This window comes from Melanotaenia boesemani, chromosome 20, assembly GCF_017639745.1.
Source record: "Melanotaenia boesemani isolate fMelBoe1 chromosome 20, fMelBoe1.pri, whole genome shotgun sequence".
Classification (NCBI taxonomy): Eukaryota; Metazoa; Chordata; class Actinopteri; order Atheriniformes; family Melanotaeniidae; genus Melanotaenia; species Melanotaenia boesemani.
The window spans coordinates 19110569-19135103 of NC_055701.1; the positions used below are offsets into that span (position 1 = coordinate 19110569).

The window sequence follows — 24535 nt, forward strand, 5'->3', positions numbered from 1 at the left end:
CAGCGAGGAGCGAGCTAGTGACTAATGACTTGGCTGGAAGACTGATCTGTTTGTGGACAGAATTGATTGTGGTGTTGTTTATGTGGACTTGAGAGGTGCACTTGAATACTTGCTACTTTGGTCAAGTGTGTTGGCTTAATATGGACATTTTAATTGAGCTGTTTACCAACTGAATTTAGATTTATTGATTGGTCTCCCTTTTTATCATTTTCTTCTGTGTGCCTTAAACCTTTTTCTTCTTTTCAACTTTCTGTTTCTTCCTCCCAGTACCAGGCAGACTCTGAGAAGGTAGCCAATCTGCTGCAGATCCCACAGTTCTTTGACCTGGACGTGTACAGCGCAGGTCGCATGGAGAAGCACTTGGATGCCTTACTGAAGCAGATCCGGCTGGTGGTGGAGAAGCACATCGAGATAGATGTGCTTGAGGCCTGCAGTAAGACCTACAGCATCCTCTGTTCGGAAGAGTACACTATCATGAACCGTGTTGACATCGCCCGCTCCCAGCTCATCGATGAGATGACTGATCGATTTGCACACTCGGTTGAAGAGTTGTTACAAGAGGTACGAAGAGCCAAGAAGCAAGTTAGGTTTGGGAGGAATTAGTAGTGAAAAATATTTGTTTTTTATGTCTGATTTGGCAATAATATAAATCATTTGCAGTAATATGTGTTTGCTGTATTGCAGGCTGAGGAGGCAGACGATGATGATATCTACAATGTATTGTCAACACTTAAGCGACTTACAGCTTTCCATAAGTAAGATTTGCTCTTTATTTTATAACTGAATGTCTAACATTTCCTAAAAATCTTTAGGTTAATTTCTAAAAAAAAAAAAAATTAAAATGTTGGAGTTAACAGATACTAAGAGACAATAAAGTGATTATTTGTGTTTTAAAAAATAAAAGAAAACAGCTTTCACCAAGTTAATATGATGAAATCTAATGTATTTTTTGGTCCTGTTTCCTTTTTAGTGCCCATGACTTGACACGGTGGGATTTGTTTGGGAGCTGCTACCGGCTGCTGAAGGCGGGCATTGAACAGGGCTCCATGCCGGAGCAGATTGCCGTCCAGGCCCTGCAGTGCTCCCACTACTCCATCCTCTGGCAGCTGGTCAAAATCACAGAGGGTGTTCCCGGCAAGGTGCTTGAATCACCTCACACAAAATGCTTTAACACCACACACGCAGTTGTCAGGTTTATGTTTAGTCTGAGCATCAGTGGGGCAGAGGGACAGGCACTTATCTTTATTTCTACAGGAAATCTATGTCACTCAGACAAACCAAACTCAGGGTTCAGATCTTAATGTTTATTTTGTTGTACAACACAGGGGAAAAAAGGACATCTACTTCGACTGATGGTGCTCCTGGTGTTTTATTGATTTTTGTTAAAAGTGCTCATTATTTGGGACAATTTACTAATGATGTTTTTTCTATCTGGTGTGTTTGGTGTGTGCAGGATGACCTGGTGGCTCTCAGGAGAGTGGTCAAGTCTTTTCTTGCTGTGTGCCAGCAGTGTCTGTCCAATGTCAACACGCCAGTGAAAGAACAGGTAAAAGAGAAAGTATTTGATGTATGATATGAGCTTGACTGATGAAGGAAGCCTTCGTTTTGTTATCACCATGTCCCTCCAGTTTTGTTTTCATCAAAGCGTATTTGTGCCTCTTGCTCAGGCTTTCATGCTTCTCTGCGACCTGCTGATGATCTTTAGCCACCAGCTTATCTCTGGTGGGAGGGAGGGCCTCCAGCCACTGGTGTTCAACCCAGACAGTACTCTGCAAAATGAGCTGCTAAATTTTGTCCTGGACCATGTCTTCATCGACCAGGATGATGAGAGCCAGAGCATGGGTGAGGGAGATTTTTGTATGTCTTTTATTTGTTCCGTTCCATGTCCATCACATTTTTTTTAGAGCTAAGGAGGCTGAAAGGATAAGTAGAAATCACACAGAGAGGTGGCTTATCGAATATTCATGACATAAGTTTGAAAATTTCACCCTTCTCCCTGCCATTTCACTCCATTTCTGCCTGCGTGCCTGCAGAGGGAGATGAAGAGGACGAGGCCAACAAGATTGAGGCTCTCCACAAGAGGAGAAACCTGCTTGCAGCTTTCTGTAAACTCATCATCTACGACATTGTAGACATGCCTGCTGCGGCTGACATCTTCAAACACTACATGAAGGTGTGTACATCCGCGCTGACTGATAGAACTTGACATTACCCGAACAAGGAACTTAAACACCAATGCAAGGCTGAATATGACTGCATTAGGATAATGGTGACTTATTAAATATGAAAAACTCTACTTCTAATGTAGATTTTTCAAAGTGGTCATTTTTATGAGAAAACTTGTAAGAATATTGAGTGAAATGCGATGCAAATCTTCTGTATGTGCATCATTTTAACTGCTTCTTGTTTCTGCCTCAGTACTACAACGATTATGGCGACATCATCAAGGAAACTCTAAGTAAAACCCGACAGACAGACAAGATTCTCTGTGCAAAGACGCTCATCCTCAGTCTGCAGCAGGTGAGACACTGAGAGCACTGTTTCCTGTCTTGTACAGTGCACACCAGCATTCGCTTACATGCTGCTGTGTGCATGTGTTTGTGTTTCAGCTGTTCAACGAGCTGCTGCAGGATCAAGGTCCCAACCTGGACCGAACATCGTCTCACGTGAGCGGCATCAAGGAGCTGGCCCGCCGTTTCGCCCTCACTTTCGGTCTGGATCAGATCAAGACCAGGGAGGCTGTCGCAACGCTACACAAGTGAGATGAATTAATGAAAAATACTTTATGAGATCCTGAGCTATGTGTTCTCTTTGTAAACTAAGATCACTGCAGCTGTCTGTCTTTATGAAAGTTGGAGTTGTAGCTGAGATAGATTAAAAAAAACTTTACCATGGTGTATGTTTACCTATACCTGTTTACCTGTTTCTTATTTTCATACTGTTTTTGTCTCTTTTTCTTTTCTGTCGTGCCAGGGACGGAATCGAGTTTGCATTTAAATACCAGAATCCTCGAGGATCAGAGTTTCCACCTATTAACCTGGCCTTCCTGGAGGTCCTGAGTGAATTCTCCTCTAAATTAATCCGTCAAGACAAAAAGACAGTGTAAGAACTGCCTTACTTTCCTTCTTTTCAGACAAAACTAAAACTTTTTTTTCTCTTTCTAAATTCAACCTGATTAAACTGTTCTATGTTTGTGCGTTCCTCCTCAGCCACTCTTACCTGGAGAAATTCATGTCAGAGTCCATGTCGGAGCGTCGGGAGGACGTGTGGTTGCCTCTGATCTCTTACAGGAACAGTCTGTTGACAGGAGGAGATGAGGACCACATGTCTGTCACGTCAGGCTCCAGCAGCAAAACCGGCTCAGTCCGCAGCAAGAAGGGACGACCGCCGCTGCACAAAAAACGCATCGAGGGTGAGCAGGCAGCGCAGAGTTTGTCAGGTCTGGCTTGCATCTATTACAGAAAAGACACATGTTAATAATTACATACCACTGGTTTGCTGAAACTTTAAACTATGTGTGTGTTTAATTTCAGAGGAGAGTAGTGTGGAAAGCTCGTGGATGATGCGAAATGACACCTTACAGACACCAGGGGCCCTGCAGACTCCACAGCTCACCTCAACAGTCCTCCGAGAGAACAGACCAGCAGAACACATGCCGGACCCAGACTCCGAACCGGGATCAGAAAACGACTTTGTGCACAAGTGCGTTCATGTTCTTTATTATTAATGCAAAAAAAAAAAAAACGTATAATTTACACTGATATAAATGTTTTAAATAGTCTTGAAGCATAAGACAAAAGCGTCTTTCATTGTTTTAACAGTGATTTGTGTAAATCTCTGTTACTGTGATAATGTTCGGTCCGTTTGTCCCCAGTCCTCAGATGCAGATGTCGTGGCTCAGCCAGCAGAAGATGGAGGAGGTGAACAGAAAGGACCGAACGAGCATGAACTACATCAAGTCACGCAGCAATCAGGGCGTCCGGCAGACTGTGTAAGCTAAAATTTGCTGCACAAAGTGATGCTACAGAATATGTTACAACCAGTTTTATTAAATCTGGTTTTTATTGAACTGACAGGCGTGGGCTGATGGAGGATGATGCAGAGCCCATCTTTGAGGATGTGATGATGTCATCGCGGGGCCAGCTAGAGGACATGAACGAGGAGTTTGAAGATACCATGGTGATCGACTTGGTCAGTAATAGCACTTACTGTATGAACGGCTTTTAGAACGATTGTCTCTTTGCTAAAATCTAACATACCAGTTTCTCCTTTTCCTGATTTTTTTCTATTCCCAGCCACCATCAAGGAACAGACGTGAAAGAGCGGAGTTAAGACCGGACTTCTTCGACTCAGCAGCAATGATTGAAGATGAGTCGGTATGTCTCATCCTGCTCTTCCCACCCCTAAATGAGCACTTTTAACTTAATAACCATTATAATCACCCTTAATAGTCATAGTAAAAGACTAAAAGGATCTCTAGAAAACTTTAAAATAAATGTATTCATTTTATGACTTTCTCTTCCCTCTCCATTCTTCCAGGGTTTCAGCATGCCCATGTTCTGATCTGGAAAGAAGAAACATTCCTTGGATCTGAATATGGGGTTTTAGGATGTCTAACTTGGATCACCTGCCAATCAAACTCTTAAGAAGAATAAACAATGTTCAAGTACATATCTCTTTCTCTAAGACATGATGGAAGGATGCTTGTCAAGCGGATCTACTGATGGATCCCACAACAGCTGGATCTCACCTGGAAGCGAGGATCTGCTCGGTTGTTTCACCCAGCCTGGAGGTTCCACAATCTACTCTGAATTATTCAAGAGCTTCATCTTGCTCGTGTTCTTCCTCCTCCTTCTTTTCAGTCTGTCGGTTTAGCTCTTGTTAGTCGTGGCAGCCGGCCCATGAGCACTTGCAGTTTTTACAGCTCCCTGTTACACAGATGTACAGTTGTTTGGCTCTGCTCGGGGTCAGCATCACTGAGCGGCATGACGCTCTGTACAGTCCCATCCCCTTTTCTTTTGGTGTTGCACTTCAATCCTCCTGGTAAAATCCGGCCTAGAGAGGATGTCAGTACTAAATGTTCTATCTCTTTGCTCTTCTTAGCACCCACTGACCTCTTCTCTGTTTGTCACCTCCCGTATGTGGTGTACGATGTGTAAAGTGTTGGTGATGATGATGGTTAAGTAGTGGCACATACACACAGATGTCAACAGCTGTCAGCCAACCTGGAGGAAAAGACATAACTGTCTTGTGTGTGCTGTCAAAGCAGAGAACATGTTGACTGTGAAGCTGCATCTCCAACCAGTCTTTGACAGAACACCTCCCCACACACACACTCAGTAACGGCTTTTTAAAGTAAAAAGAAAAAGTAAAAAAAAAAACATATTTTCAATCCTGTAGCTTTAGTACTAAAGTTTTAAATCAAGTGTGTTTTTGTTTGTCTGATGTTTGTACAGTTTTTTTCTTGAATATGTATCTTGTTTGTTGCCAAATTGTGGCCTACATACTTAAAAGTATATTCCATCCCTGTCCTCCCTTTCACCTTTAAGTCATATCAAGACGGTTACCAAGGATACCAGCTTTTAGGTGCTGTATCATTTGATTGTAACCATTTCACAATTTAAGTATTGAAGCAGAATATCGTTTGTTTTTGTTTGTTTTTTTTCCATTTTAAAGGTTCAAACAAGTCACTTACATTTTTGCACCTGCCAACAGTGTTAATGGATCCAAGAGGTTAAAGATTTGGTGTTGTCATTGTTCATATCCAGTGCAGTGATGGATCTTTGTGTCTGACAGATGTGTTTGAATGTGTTTTGAATGTTTTCAGCCATACCTTTATTCACCCTCTTGTTGGGGTAATCAATCATTTATAACTTTTACTCACTGGCTGGATGGCAGTCCTGTAAATATCAGAGACAATTGGATCTTTTCTGCAGTGCAGTTGACATCAGTTGCCCTAAAATACTCTTAAAAGCCTGTTTTGTTTTGCCTTTTGTTTTTTTCTGTGAACTTAAATTCTTTTTAATAAAATCTGTAATCAATATATGATCCAGTGTTTGGGATTTTCCCCAAACCTCGGGGTTGTTCACCAGGGCTGCAACGGGTAAACGTTGTGTTTTTTGGACAGATTATGTATAAAATCAACCTAGCTGGCAAATTTCCTAAATTTCTACAGATTCTCTGTGACTTCAGCCTGATTTCTTTTGCATAGTTTAATTAATCACAACTCTTTCAATGTCCCACAGCTTTACCAGGAATTTGGAATATCTCAGAACATGAACACAGACAGGACGAGCTAACTTCTTACTCCAAGCCTTATTTTATTAAAGCCAATTATCTGGGGATAACACACATACTTGTCAAGTCCTTTTACAACTGTGTGTAGACTTAAGATCAACTATTATACGTGTAAAAGTAGTGCATGGTATTGAGTAGATGATTTATTTACAGATGGCAGAACAGAGGCTGCCACAGAAAGGCACAATTCCAAGTTGAATGATGGAGGGTAAATATACCAAGTGCATTTGAGAGCACAGAAAAAAAAAGCCTAAATACAGTACATGAACACCCTAAACACAATCAGGACAAGACACAACAGTAGTTTTCCTTTCTAACATGTAGTTTGCTCTTTCAGATACAAAGAAAATAACCAAAAGATCAACAACAATAACCAATATGGCCACTGCTGAAAGGATAATCTTGTGTATCTGAAGAATCTTTTAGTTTGGGTCACTTTAAAAGTTTTAGGTTTTGCCATCAACATTTTGCATATCAATAAGTTGTAAAAATACATGATTTGACTGTGGCTACAGGGCACCAATAATTCTTCCAAATCCAAAACACTTCTCTGGGTTTAGTTATAAACATGAGCAGTGAGGTGCCTTGAACAATTCTTTCTTTGGATGCTTTCAGTGGAGTGGTAAACAGTGAGGAGAGACAAATATGACCACTAACTACATGTGCTTTACAGGCTTCCAAAGTCGTCATTACAATAAACCGTTGCAGTTCATTTTAAAGTAAAATAATCCCACTGCAGGTTTCTTTACATAATGCTAAGGTACAGCCAGTTTAGTTGGGATTTACAGAGGAATGTTGGCGTGCTTTTTCCAGGGGTTGACCTGCTTCTTACTGGCAAGCACCTCCAGATCATTGCAGATCCTCTTCCGAGTGGTTGCTGGCTCAATGATGTCATCAACAAAACCTGAAACAAGCACAGTTCAGACAGATGTGTGCGGTTTAACCATGTAAACCAGATATTAGGAATTAGCATTGTCATGTCTGTTTCGCTGAAAGCAAATTTACCTCTGACGGCAGCTGGGAAGGGGTTGGCAAACTTTTCTACATATTCAGCCTCTGCTTCTGCCTGGTTGTCCTTCCCTCTAAAGATAATCTGAACAGCACCCTTTGGGGGAAGAAAAAAAAATACAGTACACACTGTCAACTTAAAGGGAAATGAATGTTGGGATAAATAGAAAGTATGAGTGTAATTATACCTTTGCACCCATGACAGCAACCTCAGCTGTTGGCCAGGCGTAGTTCACATCTCCCCTCAAGTGTTTGGAGCTCATTACATCATAGGCTCCTCCATAAGCCTGGGATACAAAGACAAAAAGACAAACCATGTTTAAACCTGCAGTAAGCATGTTTAAAAGCTCAAATTCCTGCAGCTGCTTTACAGTAAAAACATTTAAATGGAAATAAATATATATTTCATTATTAAGCATCTACAGGAGGTGGAGCATTAAATGGTACATTACTTTCATCAGGTTAAGAACTCCTTTAGGTTTTCAAATACATTTCTTCCCTCATTATGTTAACGCACCTTTCTAGTGATGATGGTAATTTTTGGTACAGTAGCTTCTGCATAGGCATACAGCAGCTTGGCTCCATGTCTGATGATACCGCCATACTCCTGAGCCGTACCTGAAATCCAGCACAGACGTTGGAAAGGGAAGATGGGTTTGATCTGAGGTGATATATTCTTAACATAGTTAACTTAATATTCTAATGGCAAAAGGCTGGAATGCAGCCTGTTTACAAGAACTGAGATATTTTCCAAAAATACCTGGCAGGAAACCCGGAACATCCACAAAAGTGATGATAGGAATGTTGAAGGCATCACAGAAGCGAACAAAGCGGGCTCCCTTCACTGAGGAGTTGATGTCCAAACACCCTGACAAAGAAGACATGCTTATTGAACAGCCAAAAAAAATCCAACCGAGTCTTTCCATTTGGCTTCTGTTTTTGCTTACCGGAAGCCACTTTGGGCTGATTACCCACAATGCCCACAGTGCGCCCATTCATTCTGGCAAACCCCACCACTATGTTTTTGGCGTAAGCAGGCATGATCTCAAAGAAGTCCCTCTCATCCACTATCTGAACAAATTTTTAAAAAAAAAGTAAACTTTTACTTCATGATGCAATGTTATTTTCATGTATATGTCATATTGTGCGTTTTTGCACATACTGTGTGAATGATGTCCAACATGTCGTAGGCTTTCGTTGACTCAAACGGGACAATGGTGTCCAATGACTTTACCAGGCGATCGCTGGAAAAATTTTGACAAAATGTGAAATACAAGTCAGTTTTGTATGATGTTATTATTGTGTCTCATTCCTCAGTGAGGAGAGGGACGTTCTAAGGGCAGACAAAAGATTTTTGCAAGCACATCACTGAGCTTCATTCTCAATGGAAAAAAGAGTGCAGTAGAAACCGGTTCTGATTTATTGTGATCTTCCAGTTGTTATGCAACGCTGCATTATAAACAGGCTTGATTCTGAGAGGAATCACCACATGGTCTCAGAAACACCTGAAAAGCCGTCAGCACTCGGTGAAGATGTTTCATCGCTGCACTCACAACCACAACTAAGAATCCTAATACGACAAGTATTAGAGCAACTTGTAACATAATCCAGAAACATTGCAACTCTCTCTGGGCCTGAGCTCACTTCAGATGGTCTGCACTTAAATGCAAACATTAATTTCTTAGGAGTAAACAAAAAGGGGAAACTCAGTGTTTTCATCACACAGCTCAGAAACCATTATCTGTAATGGTTTTGGGAGATGCACTGATGCACATTGCATGGGTTGGTTGCATATCTGTGATGCAATCATCAATGATGAATGAGATATAGAGCAGAGATCATCAACTCCAAACCTCTTGGGCCAGTGACCTACAGGTTGTCAATGTTTCCCTGCTGCAACACACCTGACTCAAATAAGGCTTGTGCAGAACTTGACAAGCTGTTGAAGGACCATTTCATTTGAACCAGGTGTGTTACAACAGGGAAACATGGAAAACCTGCATCAAACTGGCCAAAGAGTTCCAGATTTGGTGACCCCTGCTATAGAGGAACATATGTTGCCACCCAGACGACTTCTTTCTCATAGAAAGTTTCATGTTTCAACAAAAGAGGTTATCTACTGTTAAACAACTTAAATCCAATGTCCAACTAAAGTGAGAAAACATTTTGCTTTCCAATCTACTGCAGCCGATGTCCTCTGTTCCTAAAAACCTAGTGTTGTTATAAGAGGATGTTTCATCACTTGGTATTTTGTCTGTATAGTATACCATCTTTAGTTAAATACAGGATTAATAAATAAATAAAATATAAATAATACAAAGGGCAAATCATTACGTTTTGTTTCACAGTTTACACAGCAGGATGTTTTAAATAAATAAATATAAAAACTCTATGGCTGTTGGGTACCTGGGGTCATGGCACTCCCTGATGGGGGCAGGGTCCTGATTACTGAGCGGCAGAAAGTTAAAGAACTCTCGCAGGTTGAGCAAAGCCTCAACGTCATTCTCAAAAGCACGGTGAGCCACACCTGAAAGCAACAGAAAAGATGAACCCTTTCAGTAGATTATGCAGAATTTTGATCTAATAAGTAATCCTGCATCTGCTAATTTTTATTCGTTTAGAAAAGAAAGCACTGGGGTTTAACTCTGTCTTTCTAATGAAAGCAAGTGGCTGCAGCAGACGGGACATTTGCAGAACTCGTAAAAATCCAAATATTTAAAGACTCTGACCAGATACTGTGGTATGAGTTTTAGCTCCACCGAGCTCCTCTTGAGTCACATCTTCATTGGTGACTGACTTCACAACATCTGGTCCTGTGATGAACAGGTATGATGTGTCCTATACAAGAACAATTATCAGGTATGTGTGAATATGTGCATAATCTTACACACGGAACTCTCTTCAGTCAAACCTTCATACCACTTTACATGGTAGCATGGAAACACATTATTTCCTCTAAATGCAATTTATTTATTAAGCAGCCTTTTACCTTAACCATGAAGGTGAAATCTGTCAGGGCAGGGGAATAGACAGCTCCTCCTGCACAGGGACCCATGATGAGGGAGATCTGAGGGACAACTCCTGAAGCCAACACATTCCTCTGGAAAAAGAAAATGTTTTGTTTTCATTTTTCATCAACAGCAGATGAAAAACCAGAGTGACTGCCTCTAGCAATGATAAGTTTGAAAAGTTCTTCAACAAATAAACAGACCAGGAATATATCTGCATATCCAGCCAGAGACTCTACTCCCTCCTGGATCCGAGCTCCTCCGGAGTCATTCAGCCCGATGACGGGGGCTCCAACTGTCATGGCCTGGTCCATGATCTGAGCAGACATTTAAAAAAAATGATGAGCTAAAGTAAAGGAAACTTGTAAAAACTTATCAACGCAAATATATCCACAGAGCCAAAAACAGTCACATATTTTAATAGCTGAATGGAAATTCTGATATGTAACGTTTGTCTACCTTACAGATCTTCTGTGCATGAGCTCCAGACAAACTGCCACCAAAAACTGTGAAGTCCTGAGAGAAGAAGAAAAGCAGAAGAGAGAATATAGCAAGTGAAATTAAGCTCTTCGCTGATGCAGCCATGCATTATCTTGTGTACAATAACTGCAGACTGTACCTGGCTGAACACGTAAACCAGCCTGCCATTGATCCTCCCTCTGCCTGTCACAACGCTGTCACCAGGGAACTAAGCAAGATGCAAAGTAAAATCAATCAACATTTTTTATTTCCACTGTACAGGGATGATGCTGCAGATGTGACATGTTACCTTGTTACTGTCCTGTTCCATGCCAAAGTCAGAGCAGCGATGTTCTACAAACATGTCTGTCTCTACAAAAGACTCTGGGTCCAGAAGGAGCTCCATTCGCTCCCTGGCTGTCAGCTTACCCTACAACACAAGAGTTCAGTCAAAACAGTGTCTAGTTACTTTATCCACTACTTGTTTTTTCACAGGTTTGTTTTATAATTCTGGATAAGGACACTGAAATATAAAATAGCTCTCAGTGTTGACAGATATAATTCACTGCCACAAAGCCAGAGAGAATCGGCATGTTAGATTTCTATAACATATGAACTGGGTGACAGTGATTAACATCAAAACCGTTTCATAAACAGGAAAATCTGAAAGTTGCTATTAATCATTTTGGGAACCCCAGCACGAAACCCCGATTTCACTGTGTTAGAGTTGTCGGTCCTGGTATTTCTAATACCATTCAGATCCATTGTTATCGCTTTTTAAAGCAGAAAAAAATGCACACGTGTAACTCATACTTAGCTGACTTTACCCTTTTATGTTGTGCATCTATTCTCTTCTGACCTCCCCCGACGAGCGCAGCCTGTCGTTTCTTTTCAATCCTCTCCCTAACGGACAGGTGGCTGACAGAGTACCAGCGACAGTCCCGTTGGAGATTAATCTGTGGCATCGCAGCTGATGCCGCGCCATATTTCACTTGCGTTAAACTCCTGAAAGAGACCCTTAAACCATTCATTAGTCCGCAACTACTACGAGCGACATTGAAGGCCGCCATCTTTGCTGTGCGTGCTCAGGAATGACAGCGTGAGATTAACGAAAGGCAAAAACCTGAACCAATAGCGTACGGGGGGCGAGATTTCACAGCCAATCAGAAAAAAGACATTTCTTGACAAACTGAACATTGTAGATCTTCCCTGGGTTTTGTTTGTCAGGTAGATCGTTAGAGGTAAATTGGGAATAATAATAATGTTTGTTTGTTTATATAGGATTTATTTTTCAAATCTTTGGCCCATTTGTTCTTGGTGGTGAGTTACACGAGAAAAGAAACTCAGGATAACAGTAACAACATCTATCAATATGACATATCAATTAGAGAATCAGTATGAAAAAGGCTAGTTCAATTCTAATAAACATACTACTTATCAGTGCCTTTCTATCTAAATATACTATTCACAACTGAAACAACAATGTGACCCCATAAATAAATAGTGACATCAAATCAAGGATATATATCAACCTCAGTATCCACCAGCACCTTATGGAGCATCTGTTAGACATTTAAAATTTCTGTGATTTAATTCCAATTTTTAATCCTTTAACAGTAACAAGCAAACCAAACCACTTTTACCCTATGTGTTACAGTTATCATGGTTGTCATTATACGATAACTCCCTTTCCTTCAAGATAAAAATAATGTTTGACAGCAAGAAAAAGTGACGGAATATACGAGGAAGGCGCTTCGATAACGGGACACAACAGACCACTACCACTAGCCTTAGGAACACGACGGTAACCAGGGTAACTAATCCAAGTCTCGCGTGATGATCATGTTTGTCGAGAAGGGTAGACGTGAGGAAAAGTGGAAATCGAACGATTGATGCACTTGTAAAACGGCGAGTTCGCTATGTTTCGATCAACGTTCGATGAGTATTATAGTAAAACGTACCAAAATCTCAGACCTCTGGGTTGCACCTTGCATTTTGCACCTCGGTGTGAGGTATAAGACGGCCCAGGGGGTTTGTGATACGGTTGGCACCTCGTTAGCTAATTTGGCTAGCCATGCTAACGCTAGCTGGTTAGCTTTGTTTACATCAAGTGCGCCTGGCAGATTCTGCTAGTTAACTTTAAACCAGACTAATTTGTAAACGAAGCAGCGGCTCAACTTTCAGTTGATCGCCGACGAGGAGACAGAGTTGGGTAGTAATTGAGCTGCATGACTATAATCGACAATCTGGTGTGTAAAACGTTTGATGTACGAGGCTAACATTAGCTTCTCAATGCTAACCTATTGATCATGGGTCTTTCGACCATTCGATTTATTGTTACCCCGTATGCTGGTTAGCGGATGTACACTACTATAAATTAGTGAGCAAATGCTCCAAATTAGTCGAGTCTTTGTTTGTGATATGAAAGACGTCGTCGATAAGAAGTGACGACAACGAACCGGTGATGCTAACATAAGCTAGTCACCTGCCGAGCTAGCTAACGTGCGTGTGTAGTGATACTGCTTCACCATGTTCGTTGTCTCATAATGTCTGGAAGTAATTCACATTTCAGTCTTTCCAACAAATATTTGGGCGTCTAACTGTTGCATCGCCTGGACTCTCATTCCTTTAACACCCCACGACTTTGCTGTTTGCAGCCGTGTCGCTCTGAGCGACCGGATATTTCCCCTGGACAGTGTTTCCTCAAGGCTGGAGGAGCATACCGCTATGAATCCCATTAATGCAACCGCTCTTTATGTGTCTGCAAGCCGGGCCGTGCTGCAGTGCGACCCGCGGCAGCCTCACACCTTCGCAGAGATGTACAAGCTGCTACCCTTCTTCCGACAGTCCCTCGCATGTCTAGTCTGTGGTAAGAATCCTGAAAATATAGAATTACAACACATTGCACACTTTAAGTATTGTTTTTGTTGTCCTTGTTTTAATCTTACTGTAATATTGCCACTGTTTCCAATAATACATTTGGTCGAATTTATGTTGATACGTTTTAAATCTTTAATTATGACATGTATTCACATTTTCTGTGGGCGTGCTTGCGCTCTTGCAGGAGTATACACAATTTCTCGCGCTCAATATAGTGGTCTCCTTAGCAACCGAGGCTGAACCTCAGTCATAGTCCTCTTGACAAGACGGATGACTCCTCTGTTGTTGTGCTTGCTGCAGAGCCATGTGGTTCCCATTCATGCTTTATTTACTCACTGGTTAGCTAGTGTAATATCAAAGTCGACACAGATCACACAAATGAGAGCAATACTGAGGACCATGAAAGAAAAAATTCCTGACTTAAAGAAATTATGTGACGTAATTTTGCTCCTAATATTTGGCCTATATTGGAAATATTTAGTTGTTTGTGTAAGCCACAAGCAACTACAATATGAAGGTTAAGCAAGATAAAGTTGTCTGTTTATTTCAATACACACACACATGAAATGCAATTTCCTGTAAAGCTAGCATTTAAGTAATAATATAATAGAATAGACATTTTTCTTTTTTCAGATAAATCACCAAGCAATGCATGATGTCAGTGTCTGCACTGCAGTCTGTTTATTGCATAATCTACAAATGTTTGATACGTTTGGTATCTGGACAGTTGAGAGAGTCTATATCTAATTGTTTTCAAATGCTTTATCCTGAGTGTAAAATTGCAGCTTTATTAATGATTACTACTGTGAGGTGGAGTTGAGTACACATTATTCGCTGACAGCTGTTACACTATAATTAAGCCATCATGCATGCATGAAATTTACATTAGTCATGTTTTTTGTCTCAGGTAAACTGCTCCAGGATCCTATTTCTCCCACACACCCAGAGTGTCAGCATTATGTCTGCTTGGGCTGTAAAGGCCAGAAGATGCAGATCAGGCCATCATGCAGCCGCTGTAAGGACTATTGTTACTTCCAAGAGAACAAACAACTTTCTTTACTGGTTCAGTGCTACAGGAAGCTCTGTCTCTATGTAACTCATTCACCATTGCTGCAGTCAATCAGCAGCCATGTGGGAGGGTCTCCAGAGGTTATGGCCTTGTTAGAGGAGGTGCTAATATCACACAAAGAAGAGATGGAATCAGAGGATGCTAGCCTAGAAAAAGAAGATGTGAAGCTGTCTGCTCCTGAATCCCTTACCCCCACAGAGGCACCACCTGCTCCTGCAGAGCTGTCAGCTGATCCCCAGAGCTCCTCTTCTGACCCTCCCTGCTTCAATGGACCACAGGAATGCAATGGAGAAGCACTGGAGGACCTCGCTCCTTCATCCCCAGAGCTGGAAGTATGTGAGCTTGTGGAGGAGCAGCCACATGCAGAGCTGTCTGTATCGGATACTGCTTGTGAAGGTTTGGAACTGAGTCTGACCACTGTACCTTTAGCCCCAACACCAGGCACTGTGTGCTCACTCAGGGATGGGGAATCTAGTAGCAGGGAGCTGGAGGAGGGAGAAGTGTTGCTCCTCAGTGTAGAGGAGGTGTTACAGACTTTGGATCCACTTCAGCCCACGCGAGATTCTCTTCATGCACAGCCAGAAAGGACACACACTCACACACATGTGACCACGGACAGAGCACACACTCAGATGTACATACAACTGGATGCAGCCCACAACTACACCCAGATTCATACTGGCAGGACTAACACGGTGACAAACCGTGGTGTTCACATACACACCTCTTCCTTCAATCCTCCTCCAGCCTCTAAGCCCATGCCAGTCCGCCTTAACCGCAAGCGATCTCGATCAGAGAGTGACAGGGAAAAGGTGAAACCCCTCTCTATCACCTCTATCTTGCAGGGCCCTCCTTCAAAGGTGAACACTCCAAACCCTTCTCACACACTGCACACAAAACTACCCACACCTTCCAGTACTGTACCAGCACACACATACACGCTTTCCAATGGGGCACCTCCCAAGCCCAGCCGCCCTGCCCAGAACTACAATAAAGGTGCCAGGAAGCATGTGGAACAGAGCCCCAAGAAACCCCATGCCAAGGCCCGCAGTAGTGGAGGCTCCAAGGCCAAGGACCGAAGCAAAGACCAGCGACCAATGCCAGGCTGCCTGGTGCCCACAGCTCCTGTCCGACCTCCATACAAGAAGCCAGTAGAGAAGAAGGGCTGTAAATGTGGTAGAGCCACTCAGAACCCATCTGTGTTGACCTGCAGGGGGCAGCGCTGTCCCTGTTACTCCAACCGCAAGGTGAGACTGACCATTCAGTGGAATGCTATTGTCTTGTTTCATTTATATTTATTCTTTACAGAATAATTGATGTATTTAATCAGTACTTCATACACTTGAAATTTACTGCTATCACCATGTAATTTTCTGTAATTAACTTGTTATTTTATGCGAAATAAGTGTGAATCTTTGTTAATTTATTAAACCTGGAATGCCACCAGCCCAGCTGAATTTTTAACATAAACACTGCTAACTCTAACTGTTGGTGTAATTGAGTCTTTAAAAATCGTCCAAACCTAGCTTTTAAGACAACATTGTTGCATTGCAGAGTAACGTTATCCTTCTTCCCTAATCTGTCTTAGGCTTGCTTGGATTGTATATGTCGAGGTTGCCAGAACTCCTACATGGCCAATGGTGAGAAAAAGCTTGAGGCCTTTGCTGTGCCAGAGAAGGCCTTAGAACAGACACGGCTCACACTTGGCATCAACCTGACCAGTATCACAGCGGCCGCAGCGCTCCGCAATCCAGCAACCACCAGCATCCGCGCTAACACCCTCCTCAATGTCGCCACAGCAACAGGGACACCTGTCACAACAGCCTTCCTGTCTCCTAGCCCCCCACAAGATCCCAACTTTGATGACAGCCTGGAGCTGCTTATTGGATGAGAGGCCGGAACTCCAAAAATAGACAGCTTGGTGCCGATTAAATGTGATAGCTGATCATTTTTTCTGTCAGACAACCCGTACCTCCCATCCTCAGTGGAGGTAATCTAAGGCAGCTATGGGTCTGTCTGGTTTTGTAACCTGCTATTCTTCTGTGTTGGAAAATGCTGAGTAGTAAGACTAGCATGGGTGTGCCAAAGCCTCCTGTATTGTGCCTGTGCGCTGTTGTGTATGTGTTGCCTGTCTGTAGTTCAAGACTTATGCTATGTTCCAAGGATGTTCTGTACTTCAGAGGTGCTTTGTTTTTAATAGAGCAGAAACATACTCGAAGATGGCAATAGAAACCCATACCACGTTTTGTTTGTGTGCACACAAACATACATCCAACTATGTATATGCATGTGTGGATTTTTTTTCCCTCCAAAATTTGGTGCATAATGTCAACAACTGCAGCATCATAGGCTGCAGCATTTTTCCAGTGCGATTATTACTCCCACATATGTATAAGAAATGCATTTTTGGTATCAGGACAACCCTTACTAACCCTATATGTGTTAACACCTTGTGAACAACACTTCTAATGTATGAAGATAATCTGTCTAATACAAGACTGTATGCCTTTTCTGTTCCATTACTTCAATCAATCCAAGTACTGTCAGCTGTTAATATGTCTTAATGAACTTGACTGATGCAGGTATTGTACATTCAGCAAGATAATGTCAAAGCACTTGACTGACTTCATGATTTTTGTGTGTGTGCAGAAATTAAGTCTAATATCAGTTGGGATGAAGAGGGTGAGTTGTAAGCACTTAGACTGACAGCCCAAATTACAACTCCACCCTTTTTGGTTACCATAGCAATAGAAGAATTAACAAGGAGCCCCACCTGCTCCTGTGCACACAGTTGTTTACATAGTATTCCCATTACAGACTATACCTGTCTTCATAAAGAATACACCTGTTTTATTTGATTGTACATGACTGTTTCTAGATAAAACTGAAGCCATAACTTCAAACATTGGTTCTCATAAAAAGAAAATATCTGTCCACTGCAGTTTAGGTCCCAACTGATCAGAGACCAATTCAAGAGATTATTTTTGATACCGAGTGTTACAGATTTGGTACCGGTGTCTTTTTTTTTTCACAGTGAAGCGCTCTAATAATCCACAAGGCTGTGTGTTGTCCATGTTTGCGTTTACTGTCTCAGCTATAACTGTTTGTCCAGTCATGGTGACCAAAAAGACTGAGAAGAGGATGTGGGTTTACCACACAAACACCTTGGCTCTCCACTTATGAACCAAGAATTAGCAGGTGTATTACAGTATGATCAGTAGAAATGACCTATCTTCCTGTGTGTGTTTCAAAATGTATTTCTTTTGGGCATTACTTGAACCCTGATTAGTTTTTGGTATTTTTGTTCTTTTTGACGTTTGAATAAACATGTTTGAGGAGTGACAAATATTGCTAAAACATTCACTGCCATACTATGGAGACGTAAAACATGAATTAAAAGATAGTTTTTTACTTTTTCAGCTGTGTGTCGTTTTGTGTGCAAAGGTGATTTGGGTGCAGTTTGGTTGGGGATGAGTTTTGAATTATGTCCTATAGGTCAGGGTTACTCAATTTGTTCCTACGTGGCTGCAATCCAGCAGGTTTTCAATATAATCCAACACCTGAATTGATCCAAAATTGATCTAATAGCCTGTCAAGTTCTGCACATGACTTAATTTGAGTCAGGTGTGTTAGAGCAGGGATACATGGAAAACCTGCTGAATTGCAGCCCTTGTAGGACCTAATTGGGTAGTCCTGCTATGGAAGTTCCACATAAAAGTCAGTTTAGTATATCTAAAGGGTCATTTAGATGTTTCCTCCATTACAAGGAAACCTCTAAATATTATTAGGACATGATAATCTGGCTTGACATTCAAGACAATGCAGAAAAGAAATTTAAGCATAAGAACTAAATAAAATATGAATCTTCATTTAATTTACTATATTAAACATGTGAGATCTTGTCACCTGGTATGTTGAATTCACATTTTTACAAAAACGTGTCCAATACTGTCATTAGCTGGTAAGGACAACTTCTGATAGTTTCACTGCTCTCAACAGAGCATTCATAATATTTAGTCTGTAGTTACTGAACTTCTCCAAATGCAGCACACAGTCCCTTTTGTCGACTACATTCAGTTTGCAAACCTGTGTGAGGTTTAAATGTGACCACAGTTCATTACTGCAGTATATGCACACAAAATAAATGCCTCTTCGTTCTTGCTGTTCTGGGCCACTGCAGCTTAGTTTGACCACAGCCCTTCAGCTTCACAGTTCTTTTCTTATCCTCCAATCTTGTGGCTTAAGAACAGCCACCCATGCTTTTAAGCAAACCCCTCACACTTGGGTCCACCTTGTGATTTTTCCATTTTGGTCCTTAACATCTCCTTTAGCCCACCAGGAAAGCACCAAAGTAGCTCGCCCTCCCGTCCATCTCCATGGCGCTGGCGTTACTGACAGTGATGAAGAGGCGATCAGCAGGTTGTAGGAAGGCAGTGCCGGCCTGATGCAGAGAGAAGACGCCTGGCTCCGGACCCCGGGGCCAGCAGGCGCTTCGGGATGATTTCATCAGCAAGATGGGCCCAGTGTAGGAACTCATCTGTGGCCCACACCAAAAAACAACTATCAGGAATACAGCATTTTATTATACAAGTACATAACAGCAATTCAAAGGAATTATATTTTTCTGATATCGGAAATTAATAACTTTAATTCTTGCTTTTTCTTGAACACTAATTTTAATTTTGAGGGATGGCTTGCTTTTAAAGGCTGTCATTAGAAAATCCTTCTCCATACTTCAAAAGACTTCATTTTTCCTTTTAAATTACACTGCTGTCATATTACACAACTTCTGTGTGACAGGAATATTTCATTTCTGCTCATCCTACAAGTAGCAAGTGATAAAAAATCTGACTAATATTTAATAAAAAGAACCGCCACTATCAGTTCACACTTTAATGTGTAAATAAAGCCTAACCTTTTTATAGATGTACTGAATGAGCTCAGCACCCTCCTCCTGTGCTTCCCCATCTGTCTCCTCCGTGGCATAAAGTCTGAAATAAGTCTGGGCATAGATGTAGTAGAGGCCTGCCCTGGGCACGAGCAGCTCGCCTCCCCTCAGCTCCATGTTCTGTAAGAAGGATAGACCTCTCTGACCATCCCACGCTCTGATGCGCTCCCCAAAGTACCCCCTGCTGCTCTGCAAGCCTATAACAGCACCAATCATGAACACAAAGAAACACACATTAATTTACTATGTTGCAAGGCCTTTGAAACTGTAGGGCATGTTAAGTGCAAACAGTCATGTCTAATTCAATAAAAAACAAATGTTCACAATATGTTCAGTCTATAAATAGTGTTAGCAGATGTGTCCACAGAAGAGCAGATGTGTAAATGTTCAGCTTTGTGTTGCTATTTTATGTTCAAGTTTTTTCAGTTTCATTTCAACAGCCAAGCAGTAAAAAAAAAAAAAAAGACGTACCAGAACACGAACACAAAATTATCCAACATGTACTCATAAAAAAGAAAGATAGTTATATGAAGATTCAGAACTTGACTTTAGCTCCCCCCCTACTGGTAGTATGAAAAAGACAAACACAAAAGTTAATGCCGCTTGCCTGCTCCCCCTTATACATTTCCAGAACATTGTGTGAGTAAACACATGTTGAATTAAATGAGAAAGCTGCGTGTGTTTTTTAATGGCTCCGCTAAATCAAAACAAAATGCTAATGTGTTCTGGTAAACATTACATGGTTGGATACTTTATCACCTTATTACAGCAATGCAGAGGTACACGTCACAATTTGTTAGTACACTGTGATACAATAAGATGTGCAACAGAGAAAAGAGTGAAACTTTCTCTTTTTTGCCTGTTGATATAATATTGTCTAATGCAATGATCTTCTTTGGCCTTTATATTAGAAACATAATCATGAGGACTAACAAAAAATAGCAAGATTGCAACTTCACATGTTACATTTTAGATGATGTTTAAATGGTTAAGGCTCTGCTAAAGGCTGTTTCTCATTCTTTATCCATCAACTGTTTCTAAATATTGCATCTACTGCAAGTTATTAAAACTGAAAACATTTTAAAACCATCAAAATTTCTACATGTGTATTTTTATCTTCATTTCCTGGAGAAAAATAATCATTATAAAGGCAAATTGTTTTTAAAACACAACTACTTGACACTCCAGGTTATAATATGGCACATCTGCAGGTCCTGACAGACACAAATATGAGGATGTAACTGGATATGAAAGCAGCCTGGGATGCCCAGAAGCTAATACCTCACCTGTAGCCCCGGAAAGGGAGGGCTTGCATGTGGGTTAGAAATGATTCATTACAAATCTGCAATTTTGCTTTCCATGACTCTGCAATTCAAGCTCAATGGTTTGGCTCAAACTAAATTAAATTATCCTCACGCTCTGCCGATGGAGGATTTGTTGATGAGGAAACACCTGTCACGTGGGCAGCAACTTTAGGAAGAGGGACCCCTCGGACCCCAGGGCGCAACATAGGCAACACTCCAGTCAGCTTATCTGTAGAAACCCAAAAAGATAGAAATCACATTAAGGGCCATTTTAGTTGGTGAAAGTCACACATAAGCCCATTGTTAGACAATAATGGCATTGTTCTTACTTCTCATAGCAGTAGATATCTCCGTCTGGAATCTGTCAGCAATCTTCTGATAGAAAACAAAGAAAAGAGGAAAGGTCAGCAAAGTTTTAATCCATCATGCCCCAAAAGACACACGCTGAGTCAACCAAGTCAAAATCAGCAACATACCATCCCATCATCACTCTGTCAATATTGTGTATTTGCATGTAATTAATGAACAGATGATTCATCAACTTCTCAAAGTGATACATCATGGACACAAGAGAGTGTAGAAAGTTATCTGTATTAAGGGGCTCTTGTGTTTAAAAACAAAAAAGAAAGAGAAGGAGTACGGAAAAAAAATAGCCAATGATTTATGTCCAGGATGGATTAAATAAAGAAAAGTCAAACCTTCTCTATGTGGTAGTGGAGCTGCTGCGTGACCTGCCAACAGGGGTCGCTCTTTTTGTTCTCAGCCGGTGGATCCTCGAACCCTGATTGCAACTTCTCATTTATCAAACACGACACACTGCTCCGGGAAAAACTCTCCTGCATCTGTCATCGTGATGTGAAAAAGTACAATTAGAAATCATTTCAGTGTGGTATATAAATTACTTTATACTCGAAAGGAACAAATGGACCATAAATTGTTGGACAAAACATGCAGAATAGTCGTCTAAGGTAAATGTATTCATTTGTTTAAAAAAGAAAAAAAATAAATAAAACTTTCTGTTGAACAGTTGTTTAAAAAGTGGCTTGTGAAAAGTTTTAGAGAAATGAACCCACACACATCCACTATTTGTTTTTTGTTTTTTTTGAGAATTTATCCAAGCAAAGAACTTATAAGAGAAACATTCCAGCACCATCAAGATTTAACAAGCAGGGGAATGCTACACAAATAATACTAACATGGTTGTTTTTGCTGCGTGAACACAGCCTCAGCTTGTGACATGGTTTCAGACAGCAGAAAAAGCCTAAACGTAATACAGAGGAGGAGCTAACACAAGATACATGGAGAAATAATCTTTCTGTCCTTCTATTCCTTCATTATCTATCTCTCCCTGCCACCCTTAGTCACCAGGAACACAGAATATAACTTATATAAAAGTAAAAGAAAATGGACTGCGCCTATCCCACTAGCCATTATGCAACAGGTAGGGTACACCCTGGACAGTTAATTCATCCATCACAGGGCCCCAGAGAGACAAACCACTCACGCTGACTTCTAGGAAGAATTTAGAACCACTAATTTTACTAGCATGCAGGTTTTTGAACTGTGGCCTCCCACAGTCCCAAGGGGAGGACATGCAAACACAGAAACGTCCCAGGCAAGGGTTGAACTAGGAACCTTCTTGCTGTGAGGTGACAGTGCTAACTACCACACCACCATGCAGCCTTCAGGATTTCTAGTTTATAGGAAGAAAAATAAATAAATAAATAAACAATTCAAGCTGAGTATGTCCCCCCAACTAGTAAATGTACAGATAACATGCAATGACAGGATGATACTGCTAACAATAAACCTAAATAACGTAGCAGGGGTTGGCTCAGTGTTTTCTGCATGTAGGCTCAGCTTAAAACATGATAATGATGATGCATACCTAAAGCTAATCATGTGGTTTTAAATACCTAAACCCTAACTAAACAGAATGGAGGCAAAAAAAAAATAGAGTAAAAACAGAAGACAAAATGCTTTTGTAAACCAAGTTTGGTTTCTGTTTATACAAAAAAGAAAGTAATGTCAATTTTTTTTCTTTAAATAAATAAATGGGCAATTAAGTCTTAAGTGACCCCAGGTGTGACTGATTTGAGGCGGGCTGTTTACAGCCTAAGCCAATAAGAAGTTAGGACAGGAGTTTTCAAACGTCCACTTGTCACGTAGTGTGGAGATTTTCCACAACTTAACATTTGTTGCTTTTGGGTGTCACAGTTCACGACCCTTTCAGTCGGAACTGGTTTCATTTCCTTCCATTGTTTCAGGTTATCTACTCGCCCAACTTTCTTCTCGCTCATTGTCTAGGTTAAAGCATAAAGTCCTGCAGGGTTATGTCCCCCACATAGTTAACGCTTCCTGGAAAGAAAACCAAGATTTCTGGTGCATTTATCGAAGAAAGTAATGACGCTATTTCATAGCTGCTGTATGATTTTAGACCCACGACGACTTTTTAAAATGTAGCCCAGTTAAACAGGTCAAGTTATTACTTTTATGTCCCTGCTGAAGCTGTGCCACTCTGACTCCAGTATAACTATGTTGCTCTTTTAAATACCGCCATGAACTAGGTCACGAGAGCCCTTTTAACTCATTAACTCTAACATAAAACAAGTCAAACGCGTGCCTTACCGTGTTAAGGACCTTGTTGAAGTATATAAAGCTGACAGCAACCGCGATGGTCTGAAGGAGGATTGCAGCGAGTATTATGAGTCCGAGGCACTGGACAGAAATAGAAATGGCCATATCAGCACGCAGAAACACCTACAAGCCCAGAGAGATGAGAAAACACAGAGCAACAGGCAAGACTAGTTAGACCAAGTACTTCTGCCTTTCTGCTGGGAAACGTGACGGAGGGAGCAACACAGTGCAGGAGCTTGTAGGTGGAGCAGAGAGGAGTTATGAAGGGCCCCACCTTCTTCAAGATGTCACTGTTATTAGACAGAGACAGCCAGGGAGCGTTAATGCTACACATGGAGCTTCAGGAAGATTCAATGTGATGTGGGAGTTTTTTTTTTTTTTTAAACTTGCATATAATTGAATGAGAATGTTTATACTGATGAAGTGTTTTTAACTAATTTACCTCCTTGATGCATTTACTAGAATAGGCAGGATTGAAAGACTTGTTTAGTATCTGGATTTTTTTTTATCATATGATGTCTTTACAGATTCAACCTGATTCATTTACTCAGTAGTCCTTAGATCACTTTTTTTTTCTTCTTTTCTCGCTTTCAGGCTCCAAAATTATGATAAATGAGAGCAGCACACATGAGGCATTTGGGGGAAACATGAAGGCATGATATACTATTGTTTTATCGAGAAATGTTTGAGTCTTTGTTCACATTTCGTCCCTGTGTTACACTGTTAAAAGTACCAGATGAAGACAATGACTGTTGTGAAGACCCCACTCATGGAGCGACACTCAGTCCTCAGGACATCTCTACATGTCCCATGTCTATGCCAATATCAGAGCTGTTTTGATTGTATGAACTACACCTGCTTATCTACTTAGCTTGGCAGTCATAATCAGACATAAAGCAAACACTACAGGAAAGTTTGTAAATGA

At 41.1% G+C, this 24535-nt stretch overlaps 4 protein-coding genes across 6 annotated transcripts in view; 2 read left to right on the plus strand and 2 right to left on the minus strand.

Moving 5' to 3' along the window:
- Positions 1 to 6043, plus strand: part of stag1a (stromal antigen 1a) — a 38245-nt gene extending 32202 nt beyond the window's left edge. The window contains exons 18-32 of one of the 2 annotated variants that reach the window (XM_041972943.1): positions 268 to 561; positions 685 to 755; positions 971 to 1139; positions 1454 to 1546; positions 1668 to 1842; positions 2034 to 2173; positions 2419 to 2520; positions 2610 to 2758; positions 2974 to 3102; positions 3210 to 3439; positions 3534 to 3702; positions 3875 to 3991; positions 4077 to 4191; positions 4296 to 4376; positions 4540 to 6043. In XM_041972943.1, the coding sequence (XP_041828877.1) occupies positions 268 to 561; positions 685 to 755; positions 971 to 1139; positions 1454 to 1546; positions 1668 to 1842; positions 2034 to 2173; positions 2419 to 2520; positions 2610 to 2758; positions 2974 to 3102; positions 3210 to 3439; positions 3534 to 3702; positions 3875 to 3991; positions 4077 to 4191; positions 4296 to 4376; positions 4540 to 4563 (2058 nt within the window). In that variant the 3' untranslated portion in view covers positions 4564 to 6043. The remainder of the gene's footprint in view (positions 1 to 267; positions 562 to 684; positions 756 to 970; positions 1140 to 1453; positions 1547 to 1667; positions 1843 to 2033; positions 2174 to 2418; positions 2521 to 2609; positions 2759 to 2973; positions 3103 to 3209; positions 3440 to 3533; positions 3703 to 3874; positions 3992 to 4076; positions 4192 to 4295; positions 4377 to 4539) is intronic. The other variant, XM_041972944.1, reaches the window with a different exon arrangement.
- Positions 6044 to 6300: 257 nt separating this feature from the next.
- Positions 6301 to 12004, minus strand: pccb (propionyl-CoA carboxylase subunit beta). The gene is made up of 15 exons (XM_041972946.1): positions 11600 to 12004; positions 11083 to 11202; positions 10933 to 11001; positions 10773 to 10829; positions 10517 to 10630; positions 10295 to 10405; positions 10035 to 10143; positions 9712 to 9832; positions 8468 to 8549; positions 8253 to 8376; positions 8066 to 8173; positions 7823 to 7923; positions 7494 to 7592; positions 7303 to 7402; positions 6301 to 7201 (listed from the first exon to the last, which is right to left on the minus strand). Exons 1-15 carry the CDS (start codon positions 11840 to 11842, stop codon positions 7080 to 7082), a joined length of 1680 nt encoding a protein of 559 aa, XP_041828880.1. The 5' UTR covers positions 11843 to 12004; the 3' UTR covers positions 6301 to 7079.
- Positions 12005 to 12613: 609 nt separating this feature from the next.
- On the plus strand, positions 12614 to 18140 carry msl2a (MSL complex subunit 2a). The gene is made up of 3 exons (XM_041972945.1): positions 12614 to 13641; positions 14560 to 15968; positions 16310 to 18140. Exons 1-3 carry the CDS (start codon positions 13500 to 13502, stop codon positions 16610 to 16612), a joined length of 1854 nt encoding a protein of 617 aa, XP_041828879.1. The 5' UTR covers positions 12614 to 13499; the 3' UTR covers positions 16613 to 18140.
- A 438-nt stretch (positions 18141 to 18578) lies between these two features.
- Positions 18579 to 23836, minus strand: LOC121631853 (tumor necrosis factor ligand superfamily member 10-like). 2 transcript variants are annotated; one of them, XM_041972948.1, is made up of 6 exons: positions 23602 to 23836; positions 21672 to 21815; positions 21303 to 21345; positions 21086 to 21202; positions 19637 to 19866; positions 18579 to 19258 (listed from the first exon to the last, which is right to left on the minus strand). In XM_041972948.1, the coding sequence occupies exons 1-6, from the start codon at positions 23713 to 23715 to the stop codon at positions 19049 to 19051; spliced, it is 858 nt and encodes a 285-aa protein (XP_041828882.1). In that variant the 5' UTR covers positions 23716 to 23836; the 3' UTR covers positions 18579 to 19048. The 2 variants fall into 2 exon arrangements, with proteins under 2 accessions (XP_041828882.1, XP_041828881.1); XM_041972947.1 differs by having other exon boundaries at positions 21303 to 21348; positions 23602 to 23835.
- Between the last annotated feature and the right edge of the window lie 699 nt (positions 23837 to 24535).